Genomic DNA, 16,109 nt, shown 5'->3' with positions numbered 1-16,109 from the left:
CCTCTTGTCCTGGAAGGATCGAATGAGCAGCCCAGCTGGGCAGAGTCAGTCCAGAGCCTGAGAACTTCACGTGTGGCAAGGCTGCTGTAATTCAGCTGACTGCCACATGAGGCAGCAGTAGAAAAGTTCTTAGATTCTCAGCCTTAACATAGATCGTTCCTGACACATTAGCCCTATTAAGACATTATGTTGTATGACATGTTTTATAATGTGTACCGGTGACTGCACACTCATACATGTGTTTGAATGACTGTTACCTGAATTCGCTTTAAAAAGTGAACCTGGATACAGATCCCTCAAATGCATGGTACAGATAGGAAATGTCTTGCTTTACCTGAGTTCAACATAATATGTGAATAACTGCACTTGTGTGCAGATCTGTACCTGTGTACACTGCATAGTCATTGTATGAGTGTTGAACATAACGTGTGAATAGCACTGTAATTTTTGCCACTACAGACTTACACAGCCACCCGCTGGAAGTTGATTTTTGTTAATAGAGCATTTCCACCCATCCCTGTGTTCACATACTTGCTGCTGCTTCTCCAGAGATGAACTGACTGATGTGTTAATTGTAGGCTGAAGCTTGCTTTTCTCGAATTCAAGTTTTCAGTTACATCAGCATGTTTATGAAAACTTCAGAACACTGGGCCTTCTTAAAGTTCTATGTGATTTTAGTATAATGCATGAGAAAAGTCTCCACGATTCTCTTCTAAAGGAAACAAAACCCCAAAACGGTGTTCCTACACTTCTCACAGATTTGGGGATGGGGGTTGTATCATCTTCTAGGCCAAGTCACAGTCCCCACAAAGGCAGGGATCTGGGAGGGACAGAGACCTCAGACAGCTCCCAGGGTAAAGAGGTCAGGACCTTAGATAGCTCCAGACAGGCATCTACAAGAGCTGGGTTTAGCAACATAAGAGGGATACTGCTCCAGCAACTGCTGGGAGTAGATGGTTAGCTTTTATGGCTGCTGCTCAGGAAAAGTGAATTGGCCCCACCACTCCCCTTTAGAAGGCTCTGTTGTTTAAAGGAGTCCTGCCCAATTTTCTAAGAACGGGCTCCAGCAGTGCTGGGGGATCTGTACAAGGGCTGGTGAGCCTTCAGCAGACTCTTCTGAGTCAGAGGATGAAGGCAGGGCTGTGTCCTTGGGTCTTGGTGGAAATGCTGGCTCAGGTTCCTCTGATTGTCCTGGTATTGGGGACAATACCACGACAACCATGTGGCATGGGGTCACCCAAGGTCTTGGTCATTGGGTCTTCCTACCAGTGTTCCCTCTAACAGGGATTGCCAGATGTTGTTGACTAAGAGTAAAGGTACAGTGTGCTGTCGATGTCGGTGTTGACTCCTGGCGGCCACAGAGCCCTGTGGTTGTCTTTGGTAGAATAGAGGAGGGGTTTACCATTGCCGCCTCCTGCGGAGTATGAGATGATGCCTTTCAGCATCTTCCTATATCGCTGCTCTCTGATTTAGGTGTTTCCCCATAGTCTGGGAAACATACCAGTGGGGATTCGAACTGGCAACCTCTGGCTTACTAGTCAAGTCATTTCCCTGCTGCGCCATTAAGTGGCTCTTGTTGACTACAACTCCCATAATCCCCAAGCAAAATCCATTGCAGCTGGGGATTCTGGGGGTTGTAGTCAACAACATATGGGAATCCTTGTTAGAGGGAACACTGCTTCCTACCCCTTCCCATCCCCTGAATTTAATTCCCCAGCCTAAGGGGTTCCAGATCCAGGGTCATGACTGGTTGCTTGTGTAATGCACACGGTTCTCAGTGATATTATTATTATTATTATTATTATTATTATTACATTTCTATCCCACTCCTCCTCCAAGGAGCCCAGAGCGGTGTACTACATACTTGAGTTTCTCTTTCACAACAACCCTGTGAAATAGGTTAGGCTGAGAGAGAAGTGACTGGCCCAGAGTAACCCAGCAAGTATCATGGCTGAATGGGGATTTGAACTCGGGTCTCCCTGGTTCTAGTCCAGCACTCTAACCACTACACCACGCTGGGTTTATGTGAGGAAAGGCAGATAGACAATGAGGCGAGCCTTACTATCAGTGAGACTTACCGTAAGGGGGTTAGCTGGGAGAGCGGGCTTAGCAGACGAGCATGCCGGCAATCCTGGGTGGCCGGATCGGCCACCCATACGACTGCCGGCTCTGTCATGGAGATGGTGGAGGCTGCGGGGATCGGGGGCCGCACGGCCCCTGGAAGTTCTACGATGGCCTGCGTGAGCGTGCAGGGCATCCTGGAGAGACCCCCAGGGGCGGGAGGCCCTTTTCAGTCTCCTGGTGGGGGTCTTCCCGTGTGTTGCTGCGGAGCGGAGCCACACTGCACCAATACACAATCAAACAGGGTTAGGGTTAGCAAACAGCTCGCTCCACTAACCTTATCTAAGAAGAGAGCTACTTAAGCAAGGTGGTTCTCACGCTCACCCCAAAGCGGGCTAGGCTCCCTTAGCCCGCTTTTGGCCGATCGTGAGAATAGCCTCAATCACTCTTGAGTCTAATGAATGGAATTTCTTTATCTTATAGATTAAAGTCAGTTGAGATAGTCCTGTTGCTTGTGTTCACTCTTCCTCTGAGTTGTCTTGTTGATCTTCTTATGTCTTTTCCTCTTTTCCTGTAGGTCTCCTTTCAGTGTCTTCTTTCTTTTTTCACCCCTTCAGTGTTTCCTGACCAAACCTTTCCTCCCGTTGCGCTTTCTAAATATTCTCTGCCCCTCCTTACCCTCCATCTCAAAGTGTCATAAGAGAAGGCATTGTACTTGTAACAATACACTAGCTCATTTTTTGTTAGCCAACTTTCCAGAAGGCTTATGAGATCATCCGGCATTCTGTGTGTCCATGAGGGGGCACTGCCCTGCACCCCGCTCTCTCAGGACAGCCCTGGGCTCTGCCATTGCATCATGGGCTGCAATTGTGGGGGTCACGGCATTGCATTATTGGTCAAAAGACAGGCAGCAACTAAAGAGTACTCCGGGCCACTGCCAACATGAAGGGAGTGGGAATCCTCCCCCAAACTCTTGAGAAGGTTTTCTTGAGCAGTGGAGATACTGGCAGCTCGGAGCACTGCTCCACAGTCACACTGACAGACTCTCTTTCTTTACCAATAAGACAGTCCTCTCACCTCTCATAGTGCCTCAGAAATTTTTTATAAGCCCAATTATTCTTACTTAGATGAATGTCATTTGTTTGAAAGATCAACAAGAGCCCTTGAGAAAGGAATAATCCAAGGATTCTCAAACTTGGATCCTCCCAGATGCTGTTGGACTACAACTGCCATTACCCCCCGCCACAATGGCCTTTTGACATTGTGGCTGGGGATGATGGGAGTTGTATTCCAACAACATCTTGGTACCCAAAGTTTAAGAAACTCTGGTGTAATCCAAAACCCATTGGGCATTTAATTTTTTTTAAAAAGCATCTCCTCTTGTTTCTTTTCTTTTCTGTTTACTCTTTTAATATCCCCCTGCCTGCCATTGGAGGAGGCTTACTTTGGTGGTAGCGCCAGGAGCTTGGAGAGTTCCCTGGTGGCTGCTCTGGTCAGAAAGCAAGGTAACAAGTATAAAAATAGTGCTTTAGGCAGGAGAATACTGGAGGACCTATTTATGGAAGCCCAGAGCTCAGTGATAAGGGATTGCATGCTCCCTTCCTGATGCTGAGCGATAAGGGATTGCATGCTCCCTTTCTGAGGAAGGGAATAGTTTCTCCGTCCCAGAATACTATTTGCTGCCCTGTACAAGAAGCTCTGCTTCTGGTATCACTGGGCCCGTATTTTGTCATTTATATATATATTTGAACATGAAGTTCAGGTCCTATTAGGGGTTAATGTCAGTGGACTGGCCAGAAATCAAGGTAATCAAAGACCTGCAAGGATTAACATTGTTTAGGGAATTAGAGACCAAGTCTTTTACAGGCTTGGTTAGAAAAGTAGAGAGAGCAGAGAAAGCATACAGGGAGTGTATGGTCTGATCCTGGTCTGATATGGAGATGGAAGCCAAGATGAGTGAGAGCACCAAGGTGGGTGACCCATCAAATAGATTATGCCCAGTTTATTGCCTGACTGCTCAAGAAGGAGTGCTAACTGTCCATTTTGTACACAGGGCAAGTATTTGGTTTATTCAGTTGGCTCAAGTTCTGTCTTCTGTCGCCCAGCAAGTTGCTGTTGAGTAAAACAAAGGTTTCACAGACTCTTTCTGACAAATTCAGGCTTACTCTTTTCTCTGCTTTGCCCTGGTGTGCCTCTCTAACTTGAAAGATTATTTAGTTCTCCAGACTGCATTGCATATAACCCAGAGGAAACCCCAGGCTGTGCTAAATTTAAGGACGGAGACCAATTCATTTGCCACTATCAGGATTATCGAGGTATGGACAATAATAAAGACATGAGGCTGTTTGGATATTAAGTGATGGAAGGGATGGGAGGAAAGAGAATCAGCTGATTTCTCATGGGGGAGAACTGTTCTATGAGAACGTTCAAAATAAATATTTAATTGGAGATTTTGGTTAATTAGTGCAGAGGTGGGCAATTTGTCTGGCACAGGAAATGGGTGCCATTACATCTACAAATTTATCTTTTAACCATGAGCGAGAGAAAGAAAGAAAGAATAGAAAGAAAGAAAGAGAGGAAAAGTTGAGATTCTTAGAATTCATTGTTGCACTCACACATGGACACATGGACATACACACGCCACAGGCTATCTGCAGTTGGCATGCTGTTAAATCCTAGACTGTAGCATAGTTTATTTTTGCTGGCTTTCTTTGAACTGACTGTGCAAGCAATTAAAGCCGTAGCACAGTGCTTGTGTTCCAAATACAGGCTCCCTTTGATTGCCCTGCGGAAATGTCCAAAACAATTGCATAAGCAGAAGTTCAGAAAAACCTGATGCTGTTAGTACATGCATTGGGGAAGCTAGCAGGATTTGCCTGGTGTATGGAATGCATTATGAAGACTTCAGGTTGCGAAGACCTCTGCTCTTCATAACCAAAGTTGTGCTGGAGGGTAGATGGGAGAGTGGGGTGGAGATGTGGGTGGGGTGGGGGTAATCTGCTGTGTCGCACCTTTCCTTAAAGAAACAGGAAAAGTTTCAAAACATTAGCTTGCAGCATGCAGATTTGATGTTCCTCTGGTTAGATAGCAAAATGCCTGCCCTTATGTGGTGTGTGTATGTGTATGTGTGTATGTGTGTGTGTGGTGGGGAGGATGTATAATGCCTTAACACTAAAAACTCTGATTGGATTTGGATTGATTTGTGGAGACTTCCCTGTCCCTCTTTTTATTTTATTTTATTTTTGCACAATATCAACTTATTAAAATCTCCTGGGTTGCTTTCAAAAGTCTCCTGGAGACTGATCCCAGTTCCTGGAATCTCCTCTATATACTTCTACATATGAAACTGCTGTATACTGAATCAGAAGAACATAAGAACAGCCCTGCTGGATCAAGCCCAAGGCCCATCTTGAGTCGACATTTTCAACGAGCTGTCCACCATGACCCCAAGATCCCTCTCCTGGTCAGTCACCGACAGCGCAGATCCCAGGATTCAGACAGGGGTCCTTCCCAACCTTACCTGGCAATGTTGCCAGGGATTGAACCAGGTGCGGAGCCCATCAAGCGGCGGCCTGCATCCAGCCCTGCTTGGCAGCCCCCTCCAATATGCCCGTGCGCATGACGTCATGTGCATGGGGGCATGGCTCGGACTCCAGAGGAGCCCAGAGCGAACTTCCCCCTCCCACACACAGGCCGCCGAGAGCCCGGGCAAACTCTTCTCCAATTATTTCAGGCAGCTCCGACTGCCCGATAGAACATTTTCCCCTTCCTCTCCCTCTCTGGAGGGAGAGAAGGGGAAATGTCCTATCAGTCAGCCAATGCTACCTGAAATGATGAGCTGAGAGCTCATTCAGGCCCTCATCAGCCCAGGCCACTCCCCCTCAGCTCGTCATTTCAGGCAGTGTCGGCTGCCTGATAGGACGTTTCCCCCTTTCTCTCCCTCCAGAGAGGGAGAGGAAGGGGTAAACGTCCTATTAGGCAGTCAGAGCTGCCTGAAATAATTGGCAAAATGTTCGCCCAGGGTCCCAGCGGCTCGGGAGTGGGAGGGGGGAGTTTGCTCTGGGCTCCTCTGGAGCTCGAGCCACAGGGCGTCGGCGGCCTTTTCCATTGGCGGCCTGGGTTCTTTGAACCCGTTCACCCAATGGTGGCTCCACCCCTGGATTGAACCTGTGACATTTCTGCATGTAAAGCAGATGCTCTACTACTGAGCTTCAGTCTCTCCCCTAAAACGAAACGGCCTTACACTGAGCAGACCATGGGCGCAGCATGCTCATCACTGCCTAAAGCAGCTCTAGGGTTGCAGATGGGGGGTTTCCCCACTGGCTGGAGAACCTGGGACCTTCTGCAAGACCCTTATTAGTGAGGGCCAGTGTTGGTGTGGAGAACAGTTTTTCTCCACTGGCAACCACTCATTGTTATGGGAGTGCTCTCAGGGACATTGTTAGGGTTTCAGGAACACACCTGCAGTAAGTCTCCAGTAACACCAGCCTTTAAAAATGGAGAGAGAGAGAGAGAGAGAGAGAGAGATCCTGCTTCTATCTGCATAGCTTTATGCTGAGATCTTCCTGATCCTATTCAAGTGTGATGGAATGCTAGGAATTGGCTGTTATATAAACTGGCAGGGACCCAGGAAGGAAGAGGGCTCAGGGAACCATGCTCCCTAAGGCAGCTGTTTTCCCCACAGCAGGATGTGAAGGGCCAGTCCTCATCCCGACTCTCTGCTAGCCTTAAGAATCTGATGGGGAAAGGAAACAGATAAACACACTGTTCTGCCCATTTCCCTGAGAAGTGAGATATTCTAAAGGCAGCACTGATTGAATCTGCTTTCCTCTGAATGAAAAAGACTGCTGGAGACGTATGGCATTTCTAAAGCTCTGCTTTATTTACACATATGCAACCAGAGCATATACAAGTGGAGGCAAACAGGAGGCAAACTTACAAGGCAGCAGATCTGCTACCCTACACGAGTTCTCCAGAGAGAAACCCTCAATATAGCGAAGCACCTAAGGCAAGGCACCAAATACTAGCTTGTCCCCCGACCCTGGTGAGGGGATCAGCTATCCTCACTCTCACCCTCCCCACCTCCACCAATAAATATATACAATTTTTCAACCAAAAAAAAAAAAAAAAATCCACACACCCCACAAGTGATTTACAACCCCCCTGCTAACTGGTCAAAGAGGCACCTTTTTAATGCGGTGATTCTCTTTATTTAGCAGGTGGAGAGTACCTGGCCCTATCCACTCCCAGCACTGTACTTCCAGTGACTGTTGCTGGTGTCTATCTTATGTTTCTTTTTAGATTGTGAGCCCTTTGGGGACAGGGAGCCATCTTATTTATTTATTATTTCTCTATGTAAACCGCTTTGGAAACTTTTGTTGGAAAGTGGCATATAAATATTTGTTGTTGTTGTTACAAAGAAAAAGGAGCCCCCGAAGGGCTCACAACCAAAAGAAAATGAGCTATGTTAGGCACCGGCAACAACCACTGGAAATATGCTGCACTGTTGCTGGATAGAAACAGTTGCTGTCCCCTCTTAAAAATAAGAGAAGGTGCCTCTTTGCCCAGTTAGCGAAGGTTTGCCCAGCTCCCTTTCAGAGCCAGATTTAGGCACAAGCTAAGTAAGCTACAGCTTAGGGCCTCACATTTTGAGTGGCCTCTGAATACCAAAAAACGATTAAATTTCAATATTTAGAAAAATCAAGGATAAGGCGGAGGTTGGGCGGGGAAGAGAATCTAAAGCAGACATTATTATTCTTATAAGACAAAAAAATATACGTATATGGCTACACAATTGTTTATCATGTTGAGTTCACAGGACTATGCAGAAAAAACTGTAAGTTACATTGAGATGTTCTTAGTATGGAGCCCAGTACCAAAGCCTACGATCACAGGTCCAGCAGGCAGCATCTGCCTCTGCAAATGAACATTGCTATAATTGTGAGCAGTGTGGTGAGGTGAGACAAGTGACGTGCTGGGGCGGAACTTCTGACCCATTTCATAATGCACTGGGGCCTTTTAAGCTTGATCTAAGCTTAGGGCCTCAGCAGGTCATAATCTGGCCCTGTAACCTTTGCATGCTTTGCAAGAGCCTGGAGGAGTAAAGGTTGCCAGCAGCTTCCTCTCCTCTCCTCGTGTTTCTTTCAGGCTTTGCAAGGAGGATGAGGAAGGCACTCCTTGCCAAGAAGGGTTGGATCAGTAGTGAAGAGCTGCTCCAACGGCGGCAGCAGAGGCCTGATAGTTTGCTGCCAAAGATTAAAAATCCCATTGAGGCAGCACCCTAATAATCTGCTTCCTAAAATGCTGTCCTGCTTGCACCCCAGTAATCTGCTGCCTGAGGTGACTGCCTCACCATGCCTCATGGAAGGGTCGCCCCTGGATACCCTGTACTTTCAAGGTACCTTCAGTCAGCTCAGCTCATTCGCTCTCCTCAGTTTCTCCAAGATGAGAGTTTGCTTTTTCTTTGCACACACACACACACACACACACACACAGACTCACACACTCCCTCCTCTTAGCCGGTGTGTGTGTGGGGGGATGCCTTCTTCCCCAAGCTTTGATGGCTATCACATTCAAAGACAAGAGAAAGATTTCCAGCTATCTGCTCACCATTTTCTCCCATCAGCCGACCATTATGGACTATTAACCTAGAAACAGGGCCAGAAATGAGGTGGGATAGGAAGAGGATGCCAGGTCACTTCTTTTCACTGGACCTACAACCATCCCACTTCTTTTCAGTGGACGTAATTGCGTCTGGCCTAATTGGAAATGAACCCATCTCACCTTCTTTTCTCTCCCGCTCCAAGCACTGCCTTACAAAAGAACAGCCAGCAGGATGACACAAATGTCTCTAAACCAAATAATAGAATAAATTATTTATTGTTCCAAAAATGATCTCAAAGGCAATACCTGAGCTGGGAGAATCATGTGGGTTGTGTAGATGGGGGTGGGGAATGGAACTCCTCATATATCCAGAATAAAAGGATTGCCAGACACCTACTGAGACCAGAACTCTCATAGGATCAAGGAGGAGAGAAAAATAGTCGCAGCTTTGGGAGGGCCCGAGGAAGAGCAACCAAGTGCAAGTTAGCCACAGGAATGGGCTTATTCACACAAGCAGTGGGGCTATTCTCACGATCCTTTTCAGGGTAACAGGAATGACCAGGCTGGGTTTGGGAGCCAGGCACACTTCCGACTGGCCATCATGAGAATTCTACAAGCAAGTTAGGAGGAGGGGGAAATGCTCATCTGCAAGCTGGGTATGGAGGCGGGCAGCAACGGCAAGCCCAGAACTCATACCCAGCTCCAGAGTGAGGGTGGAAGGAAAGCACTCCCCACACCTCCCGCCCCTGTACCCAAATCATGGATTACCATTTTCCCCTCCTCCTCCCTTGCTTGAAGAATTCTCATGATGGCCAGTCGGGAGTGTGCATGGCTCCCTAACCCAGCCTAGCTGCTCTTCCTGCCCTGAAGAGGATCGTGAGAATAAAGCCATTTACATGGTTCAAGCTGCGGTGCTGGATCAGTGGTAGCCCATGCACACATGCAAATCATACGAATGCGGCGAATATTTATATGAATACTACCAATATTTATATACCACTTTTGAACAAAAGTTCCCAAAGTAGTTAACATCTAACTGACTTACTGACTTAAATAAAATCATCCTGTGATGTTACACTCATCAAGTGAGGAACATGCATGTGGGAACTTGCCTTAAACCCTATTGAAAGGTTTCCAGGCTGCATGGTTTGACCCAGAGTTCTAGGGTTTTAGCTTCAGGTTAACTGTTTTCCTTGGGGACCATCTCCAGCAGGGTCCCTCATTCTCAAATCTAAACCATCCCTTCGGGCCCTCATCCATTCAGTCTTTGTTCTTTCAGTCTTGGTATATGCTGTGCAGAACATGACTAAGAGACAAACACCCATATGTTATTATCTCTGCCTCTGTCTCACTGTGGTGCTTGAAGAAGGATTGCAATGCAACATATTAACTTGTAGATATGCCTACTATCACACACAACACTTGAAAAACTCGGTCTGCAACTTGAAGCACTTTTCTCATCCCTTGGGAAAGCCCCTTAGGTGTCTATTGGTTTAAAAAGTTGCTCTTCTACATATTGGTAACCAACACATCTCTTTTTTTGCTTTTAAAAGGACACAGAGACCGCTACCAGTAACCAGAAGGAAGACTCCATGGCCACTTCGAGAAGCAACATGAAAGGTGCGAAGAAAAAGCTGCCCGTGTTCTGTTGTATGTCCAAGCTAAAGGTATTGGGATTTTATACTTCCATTGTTAATTCAAATTCATTTATTACAGCTGCTTATATACAGATCCCTCAAGGAAATTTCTGAGTGGCAAGGAAAATAATCTGCCCCAAAGTCTCATAGGGTCATCCATATATCATCCTGGAACTCATTCTAGGCCTGTGATTGGACATCCAGAGCTCCTCCCAAGCTCTCCCACCCGGTCACATGCTCTGCTTGCTATGTGGAATTGAACTATGATGGAAATATTGGACTTAGGGTAGCAAATATTTGACCATCCGCACTTTAGCCATCAGCTTCAAACAAATGGATTTAGGATAAACAGATGCTGCAGATAATGCCCATGGATTAAAAAAATGAAGGCTCTTTATTTTGGGAATGCTTGTAGTTTTATTGCGACCAAGACAACAGCTTAAATATCTAATACTGGAAATGTATGCTGAATTTCATCATAGAGATTTTCAACGGGGTGGACATAAATGGCTAATTAGCAGCTGAATCTGATGATTGGGAGAAGACTAGGCGGCTATTCTCACGATTAACAAAAATCGGGATAGGAGAGCCTAGCCCGATTTTTGTTAACCGTAAGAACCATGCAAGCGGGCCCGGTGGTTCTTGAGCAGCTAACCCGCTCAAGTAGCTCGCCCCTTAGCCCAGGTTTGTGGAGCGAGTGCTCCGCAAACCCGGGCTATCTGTTTTTGTGAGTAGCTGTGGCATGGCTCCGCGCTGTGGCTATTTGCAAGTAGACCCCCGAAAAGCCACCTCCCAGATCCAGGGGTCTCCTCAGTATTCCCTGCGCGCTCACACAGGGCATACTGGGGCTTCCGGGGGCCACGCAGCCCCGGCTCCCCCCAGCCCCTGCCAGCTCCGTCACAGAGCTGGCAACTGTGTGGGTGGCCAATCCGGCCACCCAGGGCTCCCTGCTTGGTTGTCTGCAGGGAGAGCGGGCTTAGCCCGCTCTCCCCACAGTTTTACAGAAAGCGGGTCTCATGGATCGTGAGACCCACCTCTAGGTGTTCTTCCAAATGGTTATTTATTCCAACTTTGGTGCACATTTCAATGGGAGATGTAACAGGTCATCTAGACCAAGGATTCTCAGCGTTGGGTCCCCAGATGTTGTTGGACTTCAGCTCCCATAATCCCCAACTAAAGGCCACTGGGACTGGGGATTATAGGAGCTGAAGTCCATTAACATCTGGGGACCCAATGCTGAGAATCCCTGATCTAGACAATGTTCAAAGCATGTCACGTAAGTTCTTAGCATCATCTGTTGGCAGTCTGCTGTCAATCCATTAAAAAGCCATCTCCTTTTCAAGTTAGAATAAAAGTAGTTTGAAAAGACACAGCTTTTTCACAGATTTCCAGCAGATGGCATTAAGAACTTAGGCAATATATTTTGAACATCGTTTAGATGGCCCTTTACATCTCCCATTAGAATTTGCACTGAAGTTGGAATAAATAGCCATCTGGAAGCACCCCTGAGTTGCTGCTGAACAGCAGCAAATAGTGATTTACAGCAGAGAAATTTACAGCAGAGAAATGGCAGGTATAGGAAAGAGGTATTTAAAACTGTTCCCTCGCCCACCATTTACCCTTTGCACCCCCCAATTTTCTCCAAAACCTTTCTGCCAGCTTGAGTTCCATAAACATGTTAGTAACATCATAGAGAAAAGTAACTGGAACTGGGGCGGGTGTTTGCAGAAGAGAACATGTGAAGCTCTTATACAGAGTCAGAGGTTGGTTTATCTAGTCCATTATTAAGGTAGAATTCTGGGCAGGTGTGTTAGATTGTGGCCTAACACTCAAAAAAGTGTATTGATATTGGTCTATCTAGCTCACTCCATAGGGCTTTTTAAAAAGAAAATTCAGAAGTGCCACAACAATGGTATGTGAGTGTAATTTGCTTGCATAGCATCTTTGCATCTGTCTTCATGGCATAGGATACTGACCATATACACACTCTGGAACTGAGCTTCTCAGGCTTGGAGGCTAAAGAACTAGGCCAATTTGAGGTAATGAGAGAGAATGTTCTAAACTGCCTTGAAAAACTAAAAATTAACAAATCGCAAAGGCCAAATGGCATCCACTCAAGAGTCCTGAAGGAACTCAGATGTGAAATTGCTGATCTCCTAGCAAAAATATGTGACTTGCCTCTACAATCAGGTTCTGTACCAGAGGACTGGAAAGTAGCTAACGTAATTCCCATTTTCAAAAAGGGATCCAAGAGGGATCTGGGAAACTACACGCCAGTTAGCCTAACGTCTGTGCCGGGTAATTTGATGGAAAGCACACCTAAGGACAAAATTGTTATATAGAAGAACAGGCCTTGCTGAAGGAGAACCAGCATGGCTTCTGCAAGGGCAAGTCTTGCTTCACCAACCTTTTGGAGTTCTTTGAGAGTGTCAACAGGCATGTGGATAAAGGTGATCCAGTTGACATAGTATACTTGGACTGAGTACACAAATATACTTGGACTTCCAAAAAGCTTTTGACAAAGTTCCCCACCAAATACTCTTGAGTAAACTTAGCAATCATGGGATAACGGGACAGTTTCATGTGTGGATTGGTAACTGGTTAAAGGACAGGAAACAGAGAGCAGGAATAAATGGACAGTTTTCACAATGGAGGGAAGTAAGAAGTGGGGTCCCCCAGGGATCTGCACTAGGACCAGTGCTTTTTGTTCACAAATGATCTAGAAGTTGGGGTAAGCAGTGAACTGGGCAAATTTGCAAAAGACACTAAACTATTTAGGGTAGAGAGATTCACAACAGATTGTGAAGAACTTCAAAAGGATCTCTCCAAGCTGGATTAGTGGGTGACAGAATGGCTAATGTGGTTCAATGTAAGCAAGTGTAAAGTGAGGCATATTGGGGCAAAAAACCCCAACTTCACATATACACTGATTGGTTCTGAGCTGTCAGTGACTGACCAGAAGAGAAATCTTGGAATCAAAGTCAACAGCTCGTTGAAAGTGTCGACAGCTGTGAAAGAGGCAAATTCCATGCTAGAGATCTTTAGGAAGGGGATTGAAAATAAAAATGCTAAAATTGGAGTTGCAAGGGACCCTATCAGTATGGTTGTGTGAAACAGTTTGGCTAGTTTGAGCTTGAACTGGACTAGCGGGCCAGTCCAAGTTCAAACCAAACTGGTCAGTGGTTCGGTTCGAGTTGTTGAACAAGGTCGCTCCGGTAAGGATTCCCCTTTACAGTCTATGGCCACACTACCCTGGACATGCCCGATCTCGTCTGATCTAGGAAACTAAGCAGGATCAGGCCTGGTTGATACTTGGATGGGATGATTCCTCTTTACAAGCAAAGGGGGACGGGGTGGATCCCCTATCTAAAAGGGGGGGGGAGTGAGAGGGCATCTTACTGGCTCTCACAGCAGCGGCACCTCTCAGCCCCGCCGGTGCTCCACCCCCGCATTGCAGACTGGTGAGTGGCCCAGTTCCAGCTGCCCACTGGCTCGTGGTGCAGGGGGGAGCATGGCAAGGGCTGAGAGGGGCTGCCATCATGGAGCCCCTGCCAAGGAGCCATTGCCATTGTGAGAGCTGGTAAGGTACCCTCTTGCCCACCCCAATCCCCCCTGGCCCCCTTTGCTTGTAAAGGGGAACTCCCCTTTATAAGCAGGGCAGTCGAACCGGTTTGAATTGGTTTGATTGCTTGAACCGAACCTCCGCTAGTCGCTTCGTGTCAAGTAGGCCCAGGCCCAGGCTTACTATTATGCAAGAGCAGCAAAAATGGAAACCAGCAGGCTTTGGGGTTTTGATTCTGGGCTAATGGCAGGATTGTGTGTGTTAAAGTTAGAAATTTGGGCTGGATGGTAGAATTGTTTTGAGTGAAGTCAGAGTAAGGGTAGTTCACACTTAACACGGAGTCCAAGGTTTGAGTGAGCTCCCACAGTGCTTGGAGTGCAAGCTCTCTCCCTATTACCCCATGTGCACATCTACTTCCTTTGTCGGTTAGGATATGCTTAGATTGGTCAAGATGTCTGAGCCCCCTGCCCTCCGCCAATCTCGGCATCTCCCAGCCTACCACTTTAGGGAACCTGAGATCCAAAACTGAGACGACAGCTCCCATCATCCTCAGCCACAGTGGCCTTTGGTAATTTGGCCATTTGATGATTGGAGTTGTAGGCTCCATTTCAGATCTCAGGTTGCCTGAAGCAGGTAGGTTAGGATATGCCATGATTGTGGGGTTCAGACATTATGACTGATTTCAGCAGAAAGAAAGTAAGCACTTAGGCTAGATTGAGAGAATGAAACACACGTTCCCGGCACTGCAAGAACTCATGTGAACTTTGGGTTCCGTATTATCTGAGAACTAGGGATGTGCACGAACAAGTTTGGTGCTCTCTTTCCAGAGCACTGAACCTGTTCAAACGCCGGCATTTGAGCAGGATTGACAGGCGGTCGGGGGTGGGGTGCCTTTAACAGGTAAGGAGCTCCTTGCCTGCTCGCCCCCTCCCTGCCACTGATCGGTGCCAGCATGCAAATGACTGGGGCGCATGCATGAAGGCCATTTGCATGCTGATTCCGATCCCTAAAACAAGAGGTGGTGAGGGAAAAGCGGCGGGAGGGGATGAGCAAGTAAGGAGCAACTTACCTGTTTTTTTAAGGCACCCCTCCACGCCCTGCAAGGGAGCAGCTTGTGCATATCCCTATTGTGAACCAACCCTAAAAGTCCACCAGGGACTTTTACACACAGCAGGCTTTACTGTCAGGTTACGGGGAGGCTTTACTGAGAACTCGAAGCTGTCCCCCCAAAACCGACACAAATAATGGATTTTTTTTACCCCGGATATAAATCGGGGCTACATTCTATGGTGCAGTGAAAACCCCAAATTGTGTGTGAACTACTCCCCAATAATTCACAGGGACATTGGGGTAAATCTGGCCAATATGTGAACGTGCCCCCCCCCATTCTGGAGGAGATGCGAGTCAAAGGGCTTTAAAAGCCCTGTGTGAAAAACGTCCAGGTTACTTAGTTGGGTCAGTAATGCCTTCACCCCCAGGATTATGTTGGACTACAACTCAACAATGGCCAAACAGTGATGGGAGTTGGAGTCCAACAAGATCTGGAGACCCAAGTTGGAGAACCCCTGCACTAATTGTATATGCTTCCGATGCATGGTCTAAGAAGTCAGGTTGTCGAGCTTAGTCCAAGGACAGCATCTCCCATGTTGTTGCCGCCTAAGAGACCACACCAGAGAACATATGTGTATTTCCTCTGCATAACCAACCCGCCCCGTCCCCACCCCACCCCACTGGCTGTGTCAAACGGAGGCAGGCCAAATGGGCATTGGGCAGGCAATTAAGCCCTCGTCGCTGTGGGGACTGCTCTCACAGCCGCTTCCCTGTGTAGCGCAAGCAGAGGCTACTGCGTGGGCCACCCCCAGGCTCAAAGGCACACACAAGCTTTTGCTATTATCTCTGCCGCTGCTAACTCCCAGCACTTGCCACTGGGAAGCCATTAAAAAAAGCTTCCTCACTTCAACCTTATTTATTTATTGGGGACATTTCTGTACTAACCCATATACAAATCTCCGGGAAGTTTGCAATTTAAAACCCAAGGATAATGAAAACATTAACACAAAGCAATTTAAAATATAAATAAAAACTCAAAAACTTAAACTATAAATGAAAAGCCTGATTAAACAGGTATGTTTTATTGATATATTTTATAGTTGTAGTATCTTAGAAAACAGAAAGCTAAGTCACACCCAACCAAACACAACCTAATCTTAAAGAGACAGGACATATATACTATAATAGTTTCATAC

General features: G+C 46.8%; 1 protein-coding gene across 1 annotated transcript in view; it reads left to right on the top strand.

Moving 5' to 3' along the window:
* The first annotated feature begins 4,252 nt into the window (after positions 1-4,252).
* LOC128328521 (solute carrier organic anion transporter family member 1A2-like) overlaps positions 4,253-16,109 on the top strand; it is a 43,702-nt gene continuing 31,845 nt past the window's right edge. The window contains exons 1-2 of the mRNA XM_053258586.1: positions 4,253-4,376; positions 10,218-10,331. Of these exons, the coding sequence (XP_053114561.1) occupies positions 10,257-10,331 (75 nt within the window). The 5' untranslated portion in view covers positions 4,253-4,376; positions 10,218-10,256. The remainder of the gene's footprint in view (positions 4,377-10,217; positions 10,332-16,109) is intronic.

This window comes from Hemicordylus capensis, chromosome 5 (assembly GCF_027244095.1).
Source record: "Hemicordylus capensis ecotype Gifberg chromosome 5, rHemCap1.1.pri, whole genome shotgun sequence".
Classification (NCBI taxonomy): domain Eukaryota; kingdom Metazoa; phylum Chordata; class Lepidosauria; order Squamata; family Cordylidae; genus Hemicordylus; species Hemicordylus capensis.
The sequence above is the reverse complement of the archived record's forward strand: the minus strand, read 5'-3'. Positions and strand labels throughout refer to the sequence as shown.